Raw genomic sequence first — 22,017 nt, 5'->3', positions numbered from 1 at the left:
ACTGCGGTTCACTCTTCCCAGCCAATGGGAGCTGTGGGAAGTTGCGTGCCACTTCCCGCAGTTCCCATTGGGTGGGAACGGCGAACCGTGGCCACTGGGAGCTGAGGGGCTCCGTGCCTCTGAATGCTCCAGGTAAACAAAACATCCTGACCCGCCAGCGGCTTACCCTGACGGGCCGGGAGCCAAAGTTTGCCAACCCCTGAAATATAGAGTCGGCTTATGAAAGGGTCATACAGTTTTTTACTATTTTTACCTATCCATCCTGGGGGGTCGGCTTATAAATGAACGGGCTAATGAACGAGTATATACGGTACATAAGTTTTGATGCTTTCTGAGTGGGGAATGGTAATATAAACAGGATCCCCAGAACCTCCTCCTGATGGCACAGTCATTTAAGGTTTTTTACCTATTGTACCACATAGTAGGTAAACATTGAAATCTAAACTTGTGAAATTTAGATGGCCATTATCAAAGTTAAAATGCCTAAAAACTGAGCTACCTTAGAAAGGTTTGCTGTAAGTTTCAGTAAGTCATCCCAATCAGTAATGTTTTGTGAAAGAGTGTGATTAAATTTATGTTAAAGAAAACTAAAATGGGATTGCTTAAAGTTTGTGGGGCTTTTTCTTTTTAATAAGGCCTTGATGTTTTTTCCCATTTAAGAATTCTGAGCCATCAGAGTAGTTTTTAGGAAAGGTAAATACATTGAGAGCAACATATAGACCTAAGGATGTAGGTGCTATATGTATGAGAACTGGCAACACAAAATTATAAGTGCTTTATAAAATTCACGACACTAAGAACACTCTGGTTATCTGTTCAATGTTATACCCTGCTCAATCAACACAAGTACAGTAATAGGGCAAGATCCTCACCCTTGTTCTAGCCCCTTTATGCTGTGTGAGAGGGCCAGAGATCCATAAAGGGGCCCTAAAAACCCTGCTGGAGAATTTCCCCTGGTACTAGCACTGTGGAAAAAGCTACTAAGTTTGCCTTCAGATGACATTATTGTAAGCCCTAGCACACAGGGGCTTTCCAAGACAGGAGAGGTCTGGGCCACAGTGCTGCAAAGATTCCAGGTAGCACTGTAGCCCACTGCATTGGGGATGTTGCTGTAACTTAGGCAGGTCTCCAGAGCTGTCTAGGTTACGCTGGTGGCCACTGAAGTTTGCAGAATAGCCCAGTTTGGAAGAGTGCAAAGGTAGTCCCTAGGCCTGTGAGTTCGATACTGTGCCTCTTACAGGTACAACACAAACTAAGCCCCAGGGCCTGTAGTCCACTTTTATTTAGAGGTCTGACCTCAAGAGATGCACAGCACTCACAACTCCCATAGAACTCTATGTAGTCATAGATGCTCTGGCAAATGTAATTAAACTATAAGCTCCGCATGGCAGGGACCAGGTTTATTTTATGCATTTAAAGCAACATGTGGCTTCTTGACCCTGCCTTCAAGGCCCATCTTTTCCCCCCACTCCCTATTTATCCGCACGTACATTTCCACTATGCCTACCTCACACCTTCTAAAAACTCACTATCTACCATGATACCAACAGGCAACGGACAAGCTGCTTAAGGAGATGAAGACTATTTTTAAATTTGAAAAAAGGATATGACACCTGACCACTTTATTTGTATGTTGTCCCCATTTTCCTCCACGCTCTGATTTATCTTGGAGAATAAGCCTTAGACCGGGGTGGCCAACACGTGGCTCTTCAGCCACATGTGGCTCCTTGTATAGGCACCGACTCCAGGGCTGGAGCTACAGGCGTCAACTTTCCAGTGTGCTGGGGGGTGCTCACAGCTCAACCCCTGGCTCTGCCACAGGCCCTGCCCCCACTCCACCCCTTCCCATCCCCACCCCTGAGCCTGCCATGCCCTCCCTCCTCCCTTCCCCTCCCCAGCCTCCTGCACACCATGAAACAGCTGATCAGGAGGTGCAGGGAAGGAAGAGGAGGCGCTGTTCAGCAGGGCTGTCGGTGGGTGGGAGGTGCTGGGAATGGGGGGAGTTGCTAGGGGGTGCTGCTCATGTATTACTGTGGCTCTTTGGCAATATACATTGGTAAATTCTGGCTCCTCCTCAGGCTCAGGTTGGCCACCCCTGCCTTAGACTATAAATTCTTTTGTGTTTATACAACCTGTACCACGTTGCAGATGCTACTGGAAACAATAAATATGAAGTATCCAGTAAATCTAGGGTTATAAGTGTCATTAAAGACTAATAAATTCAATTTAACAATATAAAATACCAAAGATAGTGTGCATTCCCAGTGAACCAGATGCATGTCTTTTGCCAGCTGAGATAAGCAATGGTTCCCCAGAGACACACACAAAGAGCACCTCTCACATTGCTTAGACATCCCCAGTGCCTATCTTAAACATGTATATTGAATATGGCACTGACAGTGGCTCCATAGTTAAGAACTACCTCTAGGTAGGACCTCAGCTACTACAGTGAGGACAAAAATATAAATCTCCTGGGGTAAAAATGTGATGTCCCTTCCTCTCCATTTAAACTAAATTATGTCCGAATGTTGGTGAACATTGCAATCAGTTATCACCATCACCACCACTTTGTTGTACCATGGGAGTGCTTTTTAAACTGATCCTCCAATCCCACTTAATCCAGGGGAAGAGGCTGACACAAACTTCTTTTGCTAGGTCTTCCTATGGGGGGAGGGGCTGAAGTAGGGGTCAAGGAAGCTCACTGCTTACACAGCAAACAATATACACACATACCCCACACTATGTGTGCATATGTGTGCACGTTATACTCACAACCCACACATTATGTGCATGTATATATGCATGTGGATATATATAGATGTAAGCAGTGTCAGGATGAGCTCCACCCTGACATCTGGTGGTGACGTGTGGCAAGTTGTGGAAAAGAACTTCAGGGGCCGATCTCATTTGCATAGGCACACCCACCCTGCCTAGAATGAGGCCATAGCTGCCCAAATGGTCACTTTGGCTGCTGTGGGATCCCCAGTGTCTCTGTTATTGGGGCAGGAAGAATAAATTGTTGTTACGCTGATTATGGGAACTGTGCTTGGAACTGTACTTGGCCTTTTGTTATGATGGAGGGACCACCAACAACTAAATAGCACTCGTTAGGCAAGGGTCATGGGTTTTAAAACTCTGTGAAGGGAGAGACGCTGGGGACAAGTATTAATACTTGGTGGCATGGGCCCCTTGGTGAGGGCCTTACATGCTAATTGAACTTCCTCCTCTCTCCACTGTGGAATATCAGAGCCATTAGGAGTCAAGTTACAGGCTGCTGAGCTCACTTTGGGCTAATAGTGCACCAGCACTGAGGCTCCCCTACTACAAGCTGAAGTCACCAAAGAGCTGAACTGACTAAGAGCTGAAATCACTGAGCGTTGTGTTAAGTAGTGGGGGAGCCTGAAGATATATTGTGAAGCAGTTTGCGGGACAGCTAGAGTGCCTTGTGGACAGGCTGGTGGAGCAATTCGTAGGACAGCGGGAGCTGCTTGTGGGCCGCGGAGCGGAACTGAGCAAAGGAGTTCGTGGGGCGGCAAGCGGAGCGGAGGCCTATGGAGCTGTGGGGCGGTCAGCTTCAGATCATGTAAGGTGCCTCTTACCCCCATCCCATCTCCACCCAGGTTGGGAGTTAAAGCTCCACAGATAAACTTTCGAACTCTGGGGCTGCCCTGACCAGGGACAGAGACTTTTGGGTCATTGGACTTTTGAGACTTTGGGTGATTTGGGGTTGCTGGACTCAAGAACCAAAGGGAAAGGGGCATGCCCCAATTTGCTTGGGGTGGGTTTTTTGCTCATGGGTTGTGTTATGAATCCTGTTGGTGGTGTTTCCCCAACATAATGCCACATTGTTTCTCTCTGTTATTAAAAGGCTTTTTGCTACACTCAGACATGTGCTTGCGAGAGGGGAAGTATTGCCTCTTGGAGGCGCCCAGCGGGGGTGGTATATATTTGTCCCAGGTCACTGGGTGGGGGCTCGAGCCGATTTGCATTATGTTATTGGAATGGATCCCCTAGATATTGAACCCGGCCCTTGTTGCTGCCAACTCTGACGGGCAGAAGGGTTACATAGATAGATACACACACACAAACGTATTTATACACACACCTATATACATTCCACCGCCCCCACACTATATGCATATGGAGATATATATATACACACACACACATTTTATACACCCCCCAATCCATATACTGTGTGTATATATATACACACACATGCATGCACCCTATGTATATACACCCCCCCACTACACACCCACGCTGCGTATAGACACACGGACACAAGCGCACTACATTCCCACCTCACGTACAGATGCGTCCACACGCACACACACCCCCACCCGCTGTCTACAGGAGGTGCATACAGACAGACCGACAGACACACATACCCCGCGATGTCCCGGCAGGGTCCCCACCTCGAGTCACCCGCAGCCCCCCCCAAGAAACCAAGGCAAGGCGGCATCTTCGCCCCGACACCAGCCTGGCCCCGGGGGCCGCCCACCCCGCAGGGCGATGGGGCCGGAGGCGGGTGAGGAGGGCGAAGGAGGCCGGGGCGGAGAGAGGCGGCGGCAGCGCCCCACACTCACCACGACGTGGGCGCCGGGCAGCTTGAGGGGCTTGGGGCTGATGAGCGGCGACACCATGTAGAGCAGCAGCACGAAGGCCACGACGCAGGCGGCCGCCAGCAGCAGCAGCAGCATGGCTCGGGGCGGGCGGGGCCGCGGCCGGCAGCACCAGGGGCCAGCTCGCTCCGCGGCGACGGCCGCTCTGCGCCGCCCCAGCCCCGGCCCGAGGGTACCGCTCTGTCACGGGAGGCGGGAGGGGGAGGGAAAGGGCGGACAGCGGCTACGCTCCGTGATTGGCCCGCGGGACGGGCGAGCTGCGAGGGGATTGGCTAGCCGGGCGGGTCGGAGTTCTGTGAGGCTCAATGCTGCCCGGGGATTGGCCACCGTGGCGTAAGGCGCGCGGGGATTGGTCTCCCGTGGGTACGTCCCGAGACGCAGTTCGGTCGAGGCAAGGCGGCGGTTGGGGGGTTGCGCGAGCGCCCCCTGGTGGCTAGCGGGGAGTTTGCTCCTGGCCGGGCCTTGCCGCGGGCTTGGCCCTGGCCCTCGGGGTAGGGAGTCAATCGGTAGGAACGCGCGAGCTGTGAACGGGCCGCAGCTGCGGGGGCGCAGGCCGGGTTCGTGCCTGCGGATTGCACGGGGCGGAAGCGCAGAGCCTCCAGCCTGCTCCCCGTGGTGGGAGGTTTGGCCTCCCTGGCAGGAAATTTGGGCACCGCCGGGCTCTGATTTGCAGAGGTGGACCTCGGCTGGTGGTGCCGCTGCTGGGCGGGGCTGACCCTCAGGGTGGCCCAGGCTTTTGAGCAGCTGGTGAGTAGCTAAGAAAGATTTGATGCTCAGATAAATTGGTTAGTCTCTAAGGTGCCACAAGTCCTCCTTTTCTTTTTGCGAATACAGACTAACACGGCTGCTACTCTGAAACCTAAGAAAGAACTGTGGGCTCAGCGAGCTAATAGTCCTGGATACGGAGCGCGAGCAAATGGTTTGCAGGATGGAATCCGAAGAGAGTCGTACGGCAATTGAAAACACAAAACTGCTCTGGGCAATCGGAATTAAACAACTCCTCTGCTTTAACCAAATAATGTATTTGCTATAGGCATATAGGCCCCTGAGTTTTCTCAGCTTAGGATATAATTATCTCCTGAATGAGAAACACCCACAGATTATATTATTAATAATAGTGTTATACAGCATCTTAAAATTGCACACAGCTATTTACAAACTAAACAAAACAAGGTCCCAGCCCAAAGAGACTAACCAAGACAGAAAAAAAGAAGGGTGTGCAAATAATACTACAAGGAGATTAGAGAGTGGGAGGAAACTGGAGCTGAGATGTAGGCAGAGATCATGCACAGTTTTGAAGGTGAGGGCAAGGAGCCTGAATTTGATGCAGTGAAAGGTGGGAAGGCAGTGATGAGATTTGTAGAGCCCTGTAAATCCGCAGATGCAGATATCCACGGACCATTTTTGCGGTTTGCGGATCGGATGAGGATACAAATTTTGTATCTGCGAAGGGCTCTAGAGATTTGGGAAGGAGTTGGCATGGAGCGAGAAAAGAAGCGAGATGATTTCAGTTTAAATGTTTTGAATAGAAATATGAGGAAGCAAGAGAGGAAGAATTCTATTAGTTGAGAAACTACCAACGTGACGGCAAGTGTTTTATCAGTAGGAATGGAAAGAAAATAATGTTCGATATAAATATAGAAGACCTTACAAGACTCAGGGAGAATATGGGAGAAAGAGACACCAGCCAAAAGATGTGTCTGATCTTATCAAACCAAAGATGACATAGGGGCCCCTTCGGTATCTGTGTTCAGGACAGGAAATAGTCTGGAAACCATATGGATGAAACTGATGATCTCATACTGGAGGACAGAAATCCATTCTCTTATTCTTGGACAGTATCTAACATGGTCAACCTAAAGATACTGCTGTTCTGTCTGAGGGAGGTACAGTAGAACCTCAGAGTTATGAACACGAGAGTTATGAACTGACCAGTCGACCGCACGCCTCAATTGGAACTGGAAGTATGCAGTCAGGCAGCAGCGGAGACGGGGGGGAAAAAGAGCAAATGCAGTACTGTGTTAAACAAAAACTACTACAAAAATAAAGGGAAAACAGCATTTTTCTTTTGCATAGTAAAGTTTCAAAGCTGTATTAAGTCAATGTTCAGTTGTAAACTTTTGAAAGAACAACTATAATGTTTTGTTCAGAGTTACGAACAACCTCCATTCCTGAGGTGTTTGTAACTCTGAGGTTCTACTGTAGTGGGAGTCCAAGGAAACAAACTAAAATGACTTATATCTTTCCTGGAGGGATGCTACCAGAGAGTAGTGATGAGTACTACTATTAAACCCCTCAGTTGTCTGAGGCTGAATTCTGTCCATATATCTATTCAGTATTTATATATAGCCACCATTGCTATGACTACACTGCAATTAAAAACCCAGTAACTCAGGCTGATGATGCTTGGGCTAATGGGTTGTTTAACTGTGGTATAGCCATTTGGTCTGGGCTGGCCTGGTACCTGGGTTCTAGGACCCTGCGAGGTCGGAGGGTCCCAGTGCTTGAGAGACCTTCACTTATATGCTTTGTAATGTTTGGTGTGCATTTAAGAAACTGCATAAAATTAATTATTAGTAATATGGTAATTTGAGGGTGTAGTTGATGAGATAATCATCATCCCTGGGCTGAAGAAGCTGAAAGGTATGGGTCTATAGCAAATAAACTCCAAGGCCAAAGGTCATACATACATAATACCATGTAGATTCAAATGACCAAATTACAGCAGCTGTGGCAACCATAATTGTATATGTCCCTAATTTTGTGCATTTAAAATCTCAACCAAAATCTAGCAATAACAAGTTATGTTACAAGTTGAAGAATATGGTAACAGGTGAGTTATTGGTAATGACCAAAGGCATCTGGCAATTTTAGTATCAAAGTAATAGGATAGGGTAGCATATAGGTGATGCCACACTCAAAATGGCTGCCACAAAAAGTGTCCTTTTTATGTCTTTCTTGGTAAGAAAATATTCCCAAAACAATGTTCCCTCTAATTTTTAACAGGCCATGTGCCCAAAAAATTTCTTCTGTGCTGCCTCTGAAGCAAAGTAAATAAATAAATAAATAAAGCCGAAGCTGGAGTGCGCGTGGTGTTTCGCCGTGTGTGCGGGGTTTAAGATCTGTGTGCACGCGCACAGCTTGGAACAATGTCCCAAAATACAACCAGTACCTGTGAGAAATCTATCCAATTTCAGATGCCTCCAGGTGAAGGAAAAGATCACTAAAAGTACAGGCAGGCAGGCTGAAGACTCTAGAAACAGTGCTAGTGTCTCTGCCTATATCCCACTCCTCAATATGGTGCTGACCAGCAAATTAGAATAAACAGGGACCAGATAACTGGAGCAATAGCTCCGCTTCCCCTCCAGTGGGCACCATTGTGGTGAAAGTCCTTGGTGTGGCCTGGATCTAGCCAAGTCCGACTGTGGACAAGAAAACAAGAAATGACATCAGGTACTGTTGCCTTCTGGCCGGTTTTTGTACTGCCTTGCTGCTGGTTAAAAGATGTGCACATATTGTGGGTTGGTTTTTGTAAAATGGTTCTCTAAAACAGTCTAGCAATTGGCTATAGTCTGTACTAGGACCTTTTTTATTGGTAGGACGGGAGTGGCCATTTTTTCTGGGCCTTAGAGGTGGCCTGCAGCTGCTACAGAGTAATTTCTTGTTCTATTTTTCCAAAAGACTAAGGCCGAGATCCTCAAAGGTATTGAGACACCTAATCCCACTGATTTCAGTAGGAGTTAGATGCCTCAATACCTTTGAGGATCTAGGATTAAGAACTTCCTTCTGCCCTCCAAACATCCTCTCTGTTGTAATGTAATGGCTAGGATGTGACACACAGGAGAGCTGATATGAGACTGATGTTTGTTTCCTGGCTCCAGTCACTTGAAATGTGTCAAGGCTACATGACATGGGTCCCAGAACCACTTGGGGATTTTGGCTTCCGCTGGAACCAGTCTTGTAACGATGGGAAAAGCTCCAGCCTTCAGATAACTTCCAGCTTGCCCAGCCAGTCTGATTCTCTGCCTTTTCTGCTCCTTCACCTCCTAGGGAAGAACAGTCAGTCAGGGCTGCTGCAGGAGGTAAGCAGATATCATATGACCCAGAAACAACCAGCACAGATTAATGCAGACAATTAATAAAATACAGAGCTAGACACATCTGGGATAGAGGTCAAGGCAGAATTATCAATCCTAATCGTCCAAAAATCATATGGCAGGCATCCAAAAAGCATACAATCGGCTTAAAAATCACAAGATTAAAAAAGAAAATGATAATAAATGTTGGGTTCTTTTTATTTTCCTTCTTGTCTATGATCCTTTATATCTAGAAGCTTTTCTTCACAACCACGAGGGCTAGAAACTTCTTCCCCGGGTTTTATTTAGGCATCTTCTGTCCCTCCCACTTCACTGACAGTCAGGGATGGCTATGACATGACTTTGGTATTATCGTGGCAGGATGCTAACAGTTTGTTTTCCAAAAGTGAACATTGTGTTCCACTTCTGATGGGATGTATGCTGGGGTGGAGGAGACAGTTAACATGAGAAGATACTGGTCAGCATGATAGGCAGTGGTTGCGTCACATGCCAAGTTTCCTGACATATAGCTACTTTTGAAACTACTTTAGGGCTAATTGTATTTGATTTAAGAAACCTGATTGATGTTGAAACCAAGGTTTTTATTCTTTGAGCCATACGTCTTTGAACTGGAGATCCTAGTAAATCATTGTGATGTTTGTTGCGATATGCCAGCAATGTTAAATGTGCATCCCTGAATCCTCTAGGGCTTGCCTTATTTACTACACCTAGTTCTTTGCTGTTAGCACCGGATCGTCTACCAACTCATAGGAAGGGCTTGGCATATTTTGAACAAATTTGTCAAAAGGAATTCCCAAAATGAAAATGAGTCACTTATGAATGGTGGAACATTATTATCTGTTACTAACTCATCTGGAATCCCACAGTGAGCAAACTGTGATCTAAGAGCTCAATAATAATAATAAAAACAATAGAAGTCTACAAATAAGAGGTAATCTTATCCCTGTAACTCAGATAGACATAAACCAAAGTTGGACCAAGGTAATCTGGAATCCCAGTTGGTTTGTGTGTTTCTTCTGCATTCTGTTTCCTGTATTTATTGCAGATTTTACACTTGGTTGCCTTGTCTTCAATAGCAACCTTAAAGCCTAGCCATAATAGGACAACTTGCATTCTCCTCTTACACTTCTCAATACCCACAGGGGCACAGGGGATTATGTTTAGCATTTCCAACCTCATGCTCATCCTTGGTACAGAATCCCATCCAATGGAGAAATTTAATCTCTATAGTTCCAGTATGTTTTTGTGCTTCAAGTTGAAGGTGCCTGGGCTTCTTTTGCTGGCCATCCATCTAGAATTACTTTCTCAAGCTATTGTGAAGTTGGGTCATTATGGGCATCTCATTTGAGCTTGTCACATTTTGTTTCAGAAATGGGTATTATTGAATTATATTTATTTCAGCCTGTTCCTCCATCTCTGTTCTTTGCTTTTTTTACAGGTGATCTTGAAAGCATATCTACTATAAGAATCTCTATGTCAGGCTTGTATTTCACATTTAATAAGTACTTTTACAATTTCCTATTTGTTTTCTTAAATCGAGTGGGAAATTTTACACAATGGTTTCTGTAATTTGACTTCCAGTGGTTTATGGTCTTTTTTTTCTACCATGATCAATTTCTGTCAATAAACGTATTCATTAAACTGCACGCATGCAAAGCCAATTGCCAGCATTTCTTTTTCAATCTCAATACAGTTCTGTTGTGTTTTAATCAGGACTTTGGACACATTTGGCTCATGAAGATCATCTTGAAGAATGACAGCTGCCAACCCCTTGTGAGTTTGCATCAGCCGAGATTGAGTTATCAGTTATTATATGTATTCCACTTATTATATCCTGCTTACGCTCCCACTGGAATGTATTATACATTTCCAGTGCCTCTAGGCCTGCCCCAAATAGCCATATGGAGGATTTCACTCTCTCCAATTTCTCCATTGTCTTTGCAATTGCTTGCAGGGATTTTGGAAGCACTAAAACCACCTGCTCCAATTCTCTGCCAGGTTTTTTTCCAGACTAAAATATTCAGCTGACTTAATTTGATCAATTTTTGGCAAAGGTTACATTTGCTTTTGCCATCATGAAATAAGGATGTGAAACAGAGCAGTGCTGGCAAGAGAATTATGTTTATTTCCTTGCTCTAATTACATGACATAGGCACGGGATACCAAAGGTTATGCGTCAGGAGTCAGAATCTGCTAATGAGCAGCTGCTGTTACCCTATCATAGTAGGAATTGCTTAAGAGGCTCTCCTGTACCTAGATCAGTCATCCTCCTCCTAGCTAGGCCATGGACAAAAAGCAACAGTAGGAAGTAGGGCTGTCAAGCGATTAAAAAAAATATATCGTGCGATTAATCACACTGTTAAATAATAATAGAATACCATTTATTTAAATATTTTTGGATGTTTTCTACATTTTCAGATATATTGATTTTCAATTACAATACAGAATACGAAGTGTACAGTGCTCACTTTATATTTATTTTTTATTCCAAATATTTGCACTGTAAAAAACAAAAGAAATAGTATTTTTCAATTCATCCAATACAAATACTGTAGCGCAATCTCTTTATCATGAAAGTTGAACTTACAAATGTAGAATTATATAAAAAAAACAAACTGCATTCAAAAACAAATGAGTGTAAAACTTCAGAGCCTACAAATCCACTCAGTCCTACTTCTTGTTCAGCTAGTCGCTCATACAAACAAGTTTGTTTACATTTTCAGAAGATATTGCTGCCCGCTTCTTGTTTACAATGTCACCTGAATGTGAGAACAGGCGTTTGGATGGCATTGTTGTAGCTGGCATCACAAGATATTTACGTGCCAGATGCGCTAATCATTTGTATGTCCCTTTATCTTCGACCACCGTTCCAGATGACATGCGTCCATGCTGATGACGGGTTCTGATCAATAACGATCCAAAGCAGCGCGGACCAATGCATGTTCATTTTTATAATCCGAGTCAGATGCCACCAATAGAAGGTTGATTTTCTTTTTTGGTGGTTCGGTGGTTTGATGTAGTTTCTGCATCAGAATGTTGCTCTTTCAAGACTTCTGAAAGCATGCTCCACACCTTGTCCTTCTGAGATTTTGGAAGGCACTTAAGATTCTTAAACCTTGGGTCGAGTGCTGTAGCTATCTTTAGAAATCTGATATTGGAATTGTCAAAGTCAGATTCAGGACTCACATAATTTGTCAGACCACTCTGTTTATTAGCAAAGCGCTTTGCCAATGCACCCAGATGTGAGCCCCTCTCTGAGGCTAAAGATAACTTATTTCTACAGCTAAGCCAAAGCCAATTTAACATAAGAGACAAAAGGAAGCAGAAACTGACAAATATACATACATATCTTATTTGCATACTAACGTTTACCAATCTCCTAGCTCAGTAGAAGCTCTAAGTTAATTAGTTTGAGGACCCATTGTCTCACACGCCTTAATGTTTCTCTTCTTGACAACTATATTTCAACAAACCCTTCAAGTAGCATTTCTTTAATGAATTATAATTTCAGTATAATTCATTCTTAATTCATTCTACTTTCACAGAATCTTCTTAGTATTTTGTCAAATCTGCAGTGAAAGTGTTCTTAAATCAAACAACATATGCTGGGTCGTCATCCGAGAATACTATAACACAAAATATATGGCAGCATGCAGGTAAAACCATGGAGCAGGATACAATTCTCCTCCAAGGAGTTCAGTCACAAATTCAATTAATGCGTTTTTTTTAAAACAAGCATCATTTGCATGGAAGCATGTTCTCTGGAATGGTGGTCAAAGCATGAAGAGACATGAATGTTTAGCATATCTGGCAAGTAAATACCTTGCAATGCCAGCTACAAAAGTCCCATGCGAACATCTGTTCTCACTTTCTGGTGATATTGTAAATAAGAAGAGGGCAACATTATCTCCCATAAATGTAAACAAACTTGTTTGTCTTAGCGATTGGCTGAACAAGAAGTAGGACTGAGTAGACTTATAGCCTGTAAAGTTTTACATTGTTTGGTTATTGAGTGCAGTTATGTAACAAAAAAAAATCTACATTTGTAAGTTTCACTTTCACGATAAAGAGATTGCACTACAGTACTTGTATAAAGTGAATTGAAAAATACTATTTCTTTTGTTTGTCATTTTTACAGTGCAAATATTTGTAATCAAAAGTAATATAAAGTGAGCACTGTACACTTTGTATTCTGTGTTATAATTGAAATCAATATATTTGAAAATGTAGAAAAACATCCAAAAATAGTTGTTAAATGTCAATTGGTATTCTATTGTTTAACAGTGCGATTAAAACTGTGATTAATCACAATTAATTTTTTTAATCGTGATTAATTTTTTTGAGTTAATCACATGAGTTAAGGTGATTAATTGACAGCCCTAGTAGGAAGCAAGGGGATCTCCACTACAATTCCCGCCCACTCCAGCACTGTCTGGTTTCCTGTACAGCAGGGGAGCTACTCACAGTTATTTTTACCCTTCTGCCGCTACCCTGCAACAACAGGAGCTACTAGCAACCTAATTGCACAGGAGGAAGTAGAAATAAACATAATCATCATCTATTTACTGCTGTAAACAAGGGAAGGGGAACAGATTTCAGATTTGTGTTTGCCCTGTAGCTCTGGAGGAAAAAAGGAGTTAAAGAGACAGACCCCCATTGTTTTCTTCCTTCCACTCTCATGTATACAACTTCCTTCAACAGAAAAGATGGAAGAATGGAAGAATAAATAACTAAAGAAAAAAGAAGATACCATTTGCTTTGAAATAAGAATAAAGCAACACAAAGATAATCTCTTTTCTTTTTTCCTCTTTAAAATATAAAGAAAGTAAGGAGACAGAAAAAACAAGGGGAAAAGAGAAAGAAAGGGGGTTAGAAAAAGAAAATAAATGGAAGGAAGAGAGAAAAGTGAGAAAAGAAGAATGAATTGGGGAAAAGGAAATAGCTTAATTGAAGGAGTGTGAAAGAGATAGGCAGAGGTTGCTGCTTAAATATCAGCAAGGGGAAAATCTATCCATACCTTTTTTCCCCAAAAGGCAAGAGATCCATCTCCAATATTTATTTTGTTACAGAATGAGCATGCCTTAAACAAAAGAATGTAGAAAGAGATAAGCCTACACCTTCTACAAATACTGACATTAAAGACATTTTTATTGAGCTCATATCTGTGACAGCTGAAATTCAAGCATCAATCAGAGACTTTCCAAATAAAGTGAAAGAGTTAAAAGTCTAAAGAGTCATACTGATGCTATTACAGATTTGGAAGATCTGAAGTGCAAACCTGATGACGTTGAAAATTGCAACGTTTCTTACCTTGTGCACTGCTCTATAAAAGTATTCTTTACTAGTTCCAAGCCCCATAGCAATCTGATTGATGGAGAAGAAGGGACTAAGCTGTTCATCAAAATACCATCTAAGTCCCAACACTGTAATAGCTAGCCCCCTGCTAGAAAAACAATAATGACCTTTTAAGGGTCTGTTGCAATATGAAACAACCCTGCCCAGATAAGACCACCTGTTCTGAGCCTGTGGTCTGTGGACACCTTTCATTGATGTGCACACTACGGAAGGGTTGTGTTACAATATTAGTTACACAGCAAATTGCTTAGTTATGCAACAGGATTCTAAGTGCATATTTTGAGTGGTCCTGAGCTTAGTGTCTTGACTATATAGATACATATAGGTGGGTTATTTATATTAGTATGGGTATATACTGTATATGGTAATGCATATACATTCTTGTAAAGAGATTCTTTCAGCACTGTCAGTGGGGCACTTTTTCCTGGCACAAGCCTGCTGTTGCAGTGCAGCTATGGGAGTTACAGCTAACGGAGGTGTGAACTAGTTGTTGGCTTCCATGGTGATAGTGGGAAGTTAAGGGGGATCAGGGTTAGGAGTCTGTTACGGATTGAAGAGAGATAGGGCTGGTCTACACACCATTTTGCACCAATGCAACAAAAGATATGAACTTAACCAATTTAGTTATTGTGGTTCAAGCTTATGTATAGAGCAGGCCCCAGAGTTATATTTCATTTGTGTCCAAAATGTCTGTTAGTGGCACAAAACAACTGCCTCTAATTAAGCTCAGCAGGAACAAAAAAGAAGATCGCAGTATGTGAAAGTTCATATCACACTTTTGCTGTCTTGGCTGAGAAGTGCTTCCTTAACTCTCTGTTTCCCGGATGTCTAATGTTTGAGGTCTTATTTTAAAATCTGACATTCTTGAAAACCAGTTAATCTTAACCTCCCTTAACTAAGGCTGTTGCGTGAACATTGTACATAACATTGCTACGCTATTGCTGTGTTTTCTGTCATTGTATTTGAATATATCTGTATGGATACGTTAAAACTTCTGAAAAATAAAAAAAAAAAGCATCTCCTGACTCTAATATGGAGTATGTTTTTGCTTTCAGTAGCTCAGCTGTCATTTTTTCAACAGGTTTCATTATCTTGTGTGTACATTTTGGCCAAATGAGCTGCTGCTGTAAATGGGTCAAACTCCACTTAAGTCAACGGAGCTGTGTTCACAGTTGAATGTTCATAGAAGAATATTCCTAGCACTCTGTAACAGAATGTTAATAGGAACCATTAGGAAAAGGATAGATAATAAGACAGAAAATATCATAATGCCACTAGATAAATCTATGGTAAGCCCACACGTTGAATACTGCATGAAGTTCTGATCAGCTCATCCCAAAAAAGATACATTAGAAGTGGAAAAAGTACAGAGAAGGACAACAAAAACAATAAGGGTATATAGAACAGCTTCCATATGAGGAGCAATTAAAAAGACTGGGACTGCTCAGCTTAGTAAAGAGACAACTAAGGGGAGATATTATAGCGGTCTGTAAATGACTGGAGTGGAGAAAGTGAAGAGGGAAATGTTACTTACTCCTTCACAGAACACAAGAACCAGGAGTCACCTAATGAAGTTAATAGGCGGCATAAAACAAACAGAAGGAAGTACTTCTTCATACTATGAACAGTCAAGCTGTGGGACTCATTGCCAGTGGATGCTCTGAAGGCCAAAAGTATAATCAGGTTCAAAAAAGAATTAGATACGTTCATGAAGAATAGGCCCATCAATGACTACTAGCCAAGATGGTCAGGGAAACAATCCCATGCTCTGGGTATCCCTAAACCTCTGACTGCCAGATGCCAGGACTGGATGAGGGGATGAATCACTTGATAGTTGCCCTATTCTGTTCATACCTTCTGAAGCATCTGGCTCTGGCCACTGTTGGCCAGGATACAGGACTATATGGACAATTGGTCTGACCCAGTATGGCCATTCTTATGAATATTTGGTACCGATTTTCACCTGTTTAATTTTTGTAATAAACACTAATAAATTCCTGGGAGATATAAATAAAATAAACCCCCAAAACAATGGTCCTTGATGACAATCTATTAAGAGATGCTCCACTCTTCCACTTGACAGATTTCAGAGTAGTAGCCATGTTAGTCTGTATCCACAAAAAGAAAAGGAGTACTTGTGGCACCTTAGAGACTAACAAATTTATGTGAGCATAAGCTTTCGTGAGCTACAGCTCACTTCATCGGATGCATTCAGTGGAAAATACAGTGGGGAGATTTTATATACACAGAGAACATGAAACAATGGGTATTACCATACACACTGTAATGAGAGTGATCAGGTAAGGTGAGCTATTAACAGCAGGGGAGAAAAAAAACCTTTTGTAGTGATAATCAAGTTGGGCCATTTCCGGCAGTTGACAAGAACGTTTGACGAACAGTGCGGGTGTGTGTGTGTGTGTGAAATAAACATGGGGAAATAGTTTTACTTTGTGTAATGACACATCCATTCCCAGTCTTTATTCAAGCCTAAGTTAATAGTGTCCAGTTTGCAAATTAATTCCAATTCAGCAGTCTCTTGTTGGAGTCTGTTTTTGAAGTTTTTTTGTTGAAGAATTGCCACTTTTAGGTCTATAATCGAGTGACCAGAGAGATTGAAGTGTTCTCCGACTGGTTTATGAATGTTATAATTCTTGACGTCTGATTTGTATCCATTTATTCACGTAGAGACTGTCCAGTTTGGCCACTGGACATGGCAGAGGGGCATTGCTGGCACATGATGGCGTTCATCACATTGGTAGATGTGCAGGTGAACGAGCTTCTGATAGTGTGGCTGATGTGATTAGGCCCTGTGATGGTGTCCCCTGGATAGATATGTGGACACAGTTGCCAACGGGCTTTGTTGCAAGGATAGGTTCCTGGGTTAGTGGTTTTGTTGTGTGGTTGCTGGTAAGTATTTGCTTCAGGTTGTGGGGCTGTCTATAAGCAAGGACTGGCCTGTCTCCCAAGATTTGTGAGAGTGATGGCTCGTCCTTCAGGATAGGTTGTAGGTCCTTGATGATGCGTTGGAGAGGTTTTAGTTGGGGGCTGAAGGTGATGGCTAGTGGCGTTCTGTTATTTTCTTTGTTGGGCCTGTCCTGTAGTAGGTGACTTCTGGGTACTCTTCTGGCTCTGTCAATCTGTTTCTTCACTTCAGCAGGTGGGTATTGTAGTTGTAAGAATGCTTGATAGAGATCTTGTAGGTGTTTGTTTCTGTCTGAGGGGTTGGAGCAAATGCAGTTGTATCATAGAGCTTGGATGTAGACAATGGATCGTGTGGTGTGGTCTTGATGAAAGCTGGAGGCATGTAGGTAAGTATAGCGGTCAGTAGGTTTCCGGTATAGGATGGTGTTTAAGTGACCATTGCTTATTAGCACTGTAGTGTCCAGGAAGTGGATCTCTTGTGTGGACTGGTCCAGGCTGAGGTTGATGGTGGGATGGAAATTGTTGAAATCATGGTGGAATTCCTCAAGGGCTTCTTTTCCATGGGTCCAGATGATGAAGATGTCATCAATGTAGCACAAGTAGAGTAGGGGCATTAGAAGACGAGAGCTGAGGAAGTGTTGTTCTAAGTCAGCCATAAAAGTGTTGGCATATTGTGGGGCCGTGCGGGTACCCATAGCAGTGCCGCTGATTTGAAGGTATACATTGTTCCCAAATGTGAAATAGTTATGGGTGGAGGACAAAGTCCAGCCACCAGGTTTGCCGTGACATTATCGGGGATACTGTTCCTGACGGCTTGTAGTCCATCTTGAGTAATTTGAAGCTCTTACTCCTCTTTTCCCTTTCCTGAGCTCCCTCCCTCTCTTTTCTAACCAATTACTGTTATAGTGCACACTGGAACATGGCGAGAACAAAATAAATGTGGTGGAAACAGTTGAGAGATAGGAGTAGGAGCTATTCAGCCCTAGATTTTGGTAATTATCTCTTGTAGTCTGACCATCATACTGTTGCAGGCCGATATGACAAAAACAAATGAGTCAGAAGGAATTATTGTTTATGGTTTAGAGAGCACGTGGCTTTATAAACGTGTGAAAACAAGGTCCCTGCCTTGAATAACACACCATTTAAAGTGTCTGCGGCATCAGAAGGAGGTGGAGCAGACAGAAACAAATCTTGCTAATCCGTGACCTACTGCCCTAAGCTACTTGGGTAGGTAGAGGAGAACAGAAAAAAATAAAATCATAGCCTCGCCCTCAAAACACAGGTACATACTCATGACTCACAGTGACATTTGTCCATGGCGGTGCCCCCAAAATCCAAATGTAGGTCAGGATAGACTAGAGGATGGAAATTCCTTGTACTGGAGTTGAGCAGTATACTGATTCAACTCTTCAAAAAGTAATAAGATTTCTGGGATTTTACCCCATTTTATACCTGTGATACAACAGCTTAGAGGCTCATAGAAGTTAGCCCAATTTAGAAGTAGCAAAAATGTTTCTGAAAAGGAATGCTATACCTTTGGAATGTAGGCTTGTAACAGGGTGAATTACCCATAGGCTGGAGACCCTGGGGCTAAGCCAGCCCTGATTACAGGAGGAGATACACCTGGATTGAATCAAGTGATCTCAGGGTAAAAGGCAGCAGGAAGCTGCTGGGTGAGGGCACCTGGAGTGAGGGAACTGTAGAGCAGGGTCTCCTGCAGTGGTCCTCAAGGAAGGGACGCTTCCTCAGGGAGGAGGGGCTTGCCAGTTTAAACCTGAGGGGAAGATTTTGTGGTGTTTTTTTTTTTAACTTTGTTAATTTAATAAATATAACCTGACCCTACGTGTATTTGAAAGAGACTTTGTGGAGTTAGTTGAAAGAGCCCTGAAGAAAGGGGAAATAGGGGCAGAGCACTGCATCATCATCTGGCATAGGTGCTGGAACTAAAGGTGTGGGGGATGCTGCTGCACCCCTGGCTTGAAGTGGTTTCCATTATATACAGGGTTTACAGTTTGGTTCAGTGGCTCTCAGCACCCCCACTACACAAATTGTTCCAGCTCTCCTGGCCATGAGGGGGATCTTGGGTGGCAGCCAGACCTCTTAGACGCACATTGTACAAAATGGTATTTATTCGAGCAATTCCCAAGTGAATAACCCCTTTTCCTATAACATTTAAATGTTGAGGGTGTATTGTGCCCCATCATAAATTCATTTTACATGGTACAGTAACTGCTCACTTAAAGTCATCCCGGTTAACTTGTTATGTTGCTGATCAATTATGGAACATGCTTGTTTAAAGTTGTGCAATGCTCCCTTATAATGCTGTTTGGCAGCTGCCTGCTTTGTCCACTGCTTGCAGGAAGAGCAGCCTGTTGGAGCCAGCTGGTGGGGGCTAGGAACCAGGGTGGACCGGTAGCCCCCCCATTAGCTCCTCGCTCCTCTAAGTTCCCTATGGGGCAGCCGCCCAGTAGTGCAGATGCGCTATCCTGATGGGAGAGCACTCTCCTGTTGGCATAATTAGTCCACCTCCACAAGTGTCTCCCGCTGACATAGCGCAGTGTGGACAGGGGTGGCTTTTTCACAACTGTGAGTGACCTAACTTACATTGACTTAAGTGGTGGTGTAGACAGGCCCTAAGATTCCGCCATCCTTTTTCCGGAGGGAATAATCTGTAAGGAAAGCTTTGGTATATGTACAGACCTGAAATTCTTTTACAGTTCAGTGGGAGAACTCTGCTAGCCAAAGCTTGGCTTGAATTTTTTTCAGTATGTGATAGATGATAATTCAAGTTTTGATCCCCGAGATGATCATCTGTAAATTGCCACCCCCAAATGACCAAGTGCAATGGTATTTGAGCTCAATGCCCAATTTGTGCCCTATCAATAAAAAGGGGGAGGGGAGAACAGTATAGCCGATGGTTCACTGTCAGAAGTAGACGCAGCTCTCAATGTTTCTTGGCTATGTAAACAGAGAAGGACATGATAGGGCAGCATAGTATATCAAGGTCAAGGCCTCGCCTCTCTTAGGGCTCATTCAGGGTTATGATCTCTTTTTTATCCACACATGAAAGAAATAAACAAGGTACAGCATAGTCCCCTTTAAAGGTGAGCTGCAGAAGAAAAATACTGGCCTTGTGCCATAGGAATGATCTAAAAGGTTTTTGTTTTGTTTTTATTAGAAATTCTGGTCTTGTCCATCATGTTCTTTTCCTGGAGAACTAGAGAGTTGGATGACATGTTAGGTATCATGAAAATGAAATCTGATTAAGAAGAAACAGAATTCTTATTTAGACTTGAAAAAAGTGTATTGATTTTTAACAATACTGATTTAAACCAAAGCATCCTATAAGCAACTGGAAGAAAATTTCTTGATGATTCAAACAAGCCCAACCTCCAGTGAAGGGGCTGAAAAAGCTTTCAATTCACTTCAGAAGTCTTCCAGTTAGTCCTCCAGGAAATGAAATGGGCATGAGGGAGCCTGAAGTTCCTGATGTTTATATAGCAAAACAAATTTCATTTAAGTATGTTTAAGGACTTCTCTGGACAGACAAAGGGAAAAAAGCATTTGTGCCCCCTTTCTCCTATGTAGGTCACTTTTAGCTGTGGCATTAGCAGTGTTTCTTGTGTATATGGCACCTCACACAAATATTTACAATGACTTTGTAATAAGGTTTTATTATGAATGACACCACACTTGGTTCTTATCCACAGACAACGTAATTACCATGTGTCAAGGTTCCTTCCCCACTCTGAACGCTAGGGTACAGATGTGGGGACCTGCATGAAAACCTCCTAAGCTTACTTTTACCAGCTTAGGTTAAAACTTCCCCAAGGTACAAACTATTTTACCTTTTGCCCTTGGACTTTCGCTGCCACCACCAAACGTCTAACACTGGTTATTGAGAAAGAGTTCGTTTGGAAACGTCTTTCCCCCCAGAATTCTCCCAAATCTTACCCCCTTTTTTTCTGGGGAAGGTTTGATAAAAATCCTCACCAATCTGCATAGGTGACCACAGACCCAAACCCTTGGATCTTAAGAACAATGAAAAAACATTCAGTTTCTTAAAAGAAGAATTTTAATAGAAGAAAAAGTAAAAAGAATCACCTCTGTAAAATCAGGATGGTAAATACCTTACAGGGTAATTAGATTCAAAATATAGAGAATCCCTCTAGGCAAAACCTTAAGTTACAAAAAGACACAAAAACAGGAATATCCATTCCATTCAGCACAGCTTATTTTCTCAGCCATTTAAAGAAAACAGAATCTAACGCATATCTAGCTAGATTACTTATTAAATTCTAAGACTCCATTCCTGTTCTGTCCCCGGCAAAAGCATTACACATACAGACACAGATCCTTTGTTTCTCCCCCCTCCAGCTTTTTGAAAGTATCTTGTCTCCTCATTGGTCATTTTGGTCAGGTGCCAGTGAGGTTATCCTAGCTTGTTAACCCTTTACAGGTGAAAGGGTTTTTCCTCTGGCCAGGAGGGATTTTAAAGGTGTTTACCCTCCCGTTTATATTTATGACAGCATGCTTAGTAAAAGATGTGGGTGCACCACTTTTAGAGGTTGCTCGTGAGTAGGACAATTGTAAAGCAACTTGTAGAATGTAACATGGTTCTGCTGTGGAGGAAACTACCTGAATCATACTTGTGCAGTTAGGTTGGCTGGTCTTTTGCATCCCTTCTCTCTGCAGACAGGCACCCTAAAGTGCATTTCTATACATGGAAAAGATACACAGAAGTCCTTAGCCATGATTACTAAAAGTTAAAGTAGTATAAGAAAAATGCACAGCTTTTCCCATAATGCCCTGAATGAAGGCTAGTTGTACAACACAGAAAAGACACTGTTGTGCCAGGAAAAAAGGTTGCTATCAGTATCTATTCAGAGCTTGGTGACACTGCACATGATTCTGTGTATAGATGAAAGCCTTCCAAGCTGTGTTACTAGGTTCAGGCTGTGAAATAAATCTGGAATTTAAACCAGTTGCTGCAAGCTTAGAATTGTTCTATAAACACA

The 22,017-nt window shown here is 43.0% G+C and overlaps 1 protein-coding gene and 1 long non-coding RNA gene across 3 annotated transcripts in view; one reads left to right on the top strand and one right to left on the bottom strand.

Annotated features, from left to right (window-relative positions):
- Positions 1-4,802, bottom strand: part of KDSR (3-ketodihydrosphingosine reductase) — a 41,618-nt gene extending 36,816 nt beyond the window's left edge. For both annotated transcript variants that reach the window (XM_077810737.1, XM_077810738.1), the window contains exon 1: positions 4,590-4,802. In XM_077810737.1, the coding sequence (XP_077666863.1) occupies positions 4,590-4,703 (114 nt within the window). In that variant the 5' untranslated portion in view covers positions 4,704-4,802. The remainder of the gene's footprint in view (positions 1-4,589) is intronic.
- LOC144261319 (uncharacterized) overlaps positions 1-10,495 on the top strand; it is a 226,665-nt gene extending 216,170 nt beyond the window's left edge. Inside the window, exon 6 of the long non-coding RNA XR_013345220.1 lies at positions 10,436-10,495. This is a non-coding gene — a long non-coding RNA (uncharacterized LOC144261319). The remainder of the gene's footprint in view (positions 1-10,435) is intronic.
- Positions 10,496-22,017: the final 11,522 nt, after the last annotated feature.

The sequence above is a fragment of the Eretmochelys imbricata genome, chromosome 2, assembly GCF_965152235.1.
Source record: "Eretmochelys imbricata isolate rEreImb1 chromosome 2, rEreImb1.hap1, whole genome shotgun sequence".
Taxonomy (NCBI): Eukaryota; Metazoa; Chordata; order Testudines; family Cheloniidae; genus Eretmochelys; species Eretmochelys imbricata.
The sequence above is the reverse complement of the archived record's forward strand: the minus strand, read 5'-3'. Positions and strand labels throughout refer to the sequence as shown.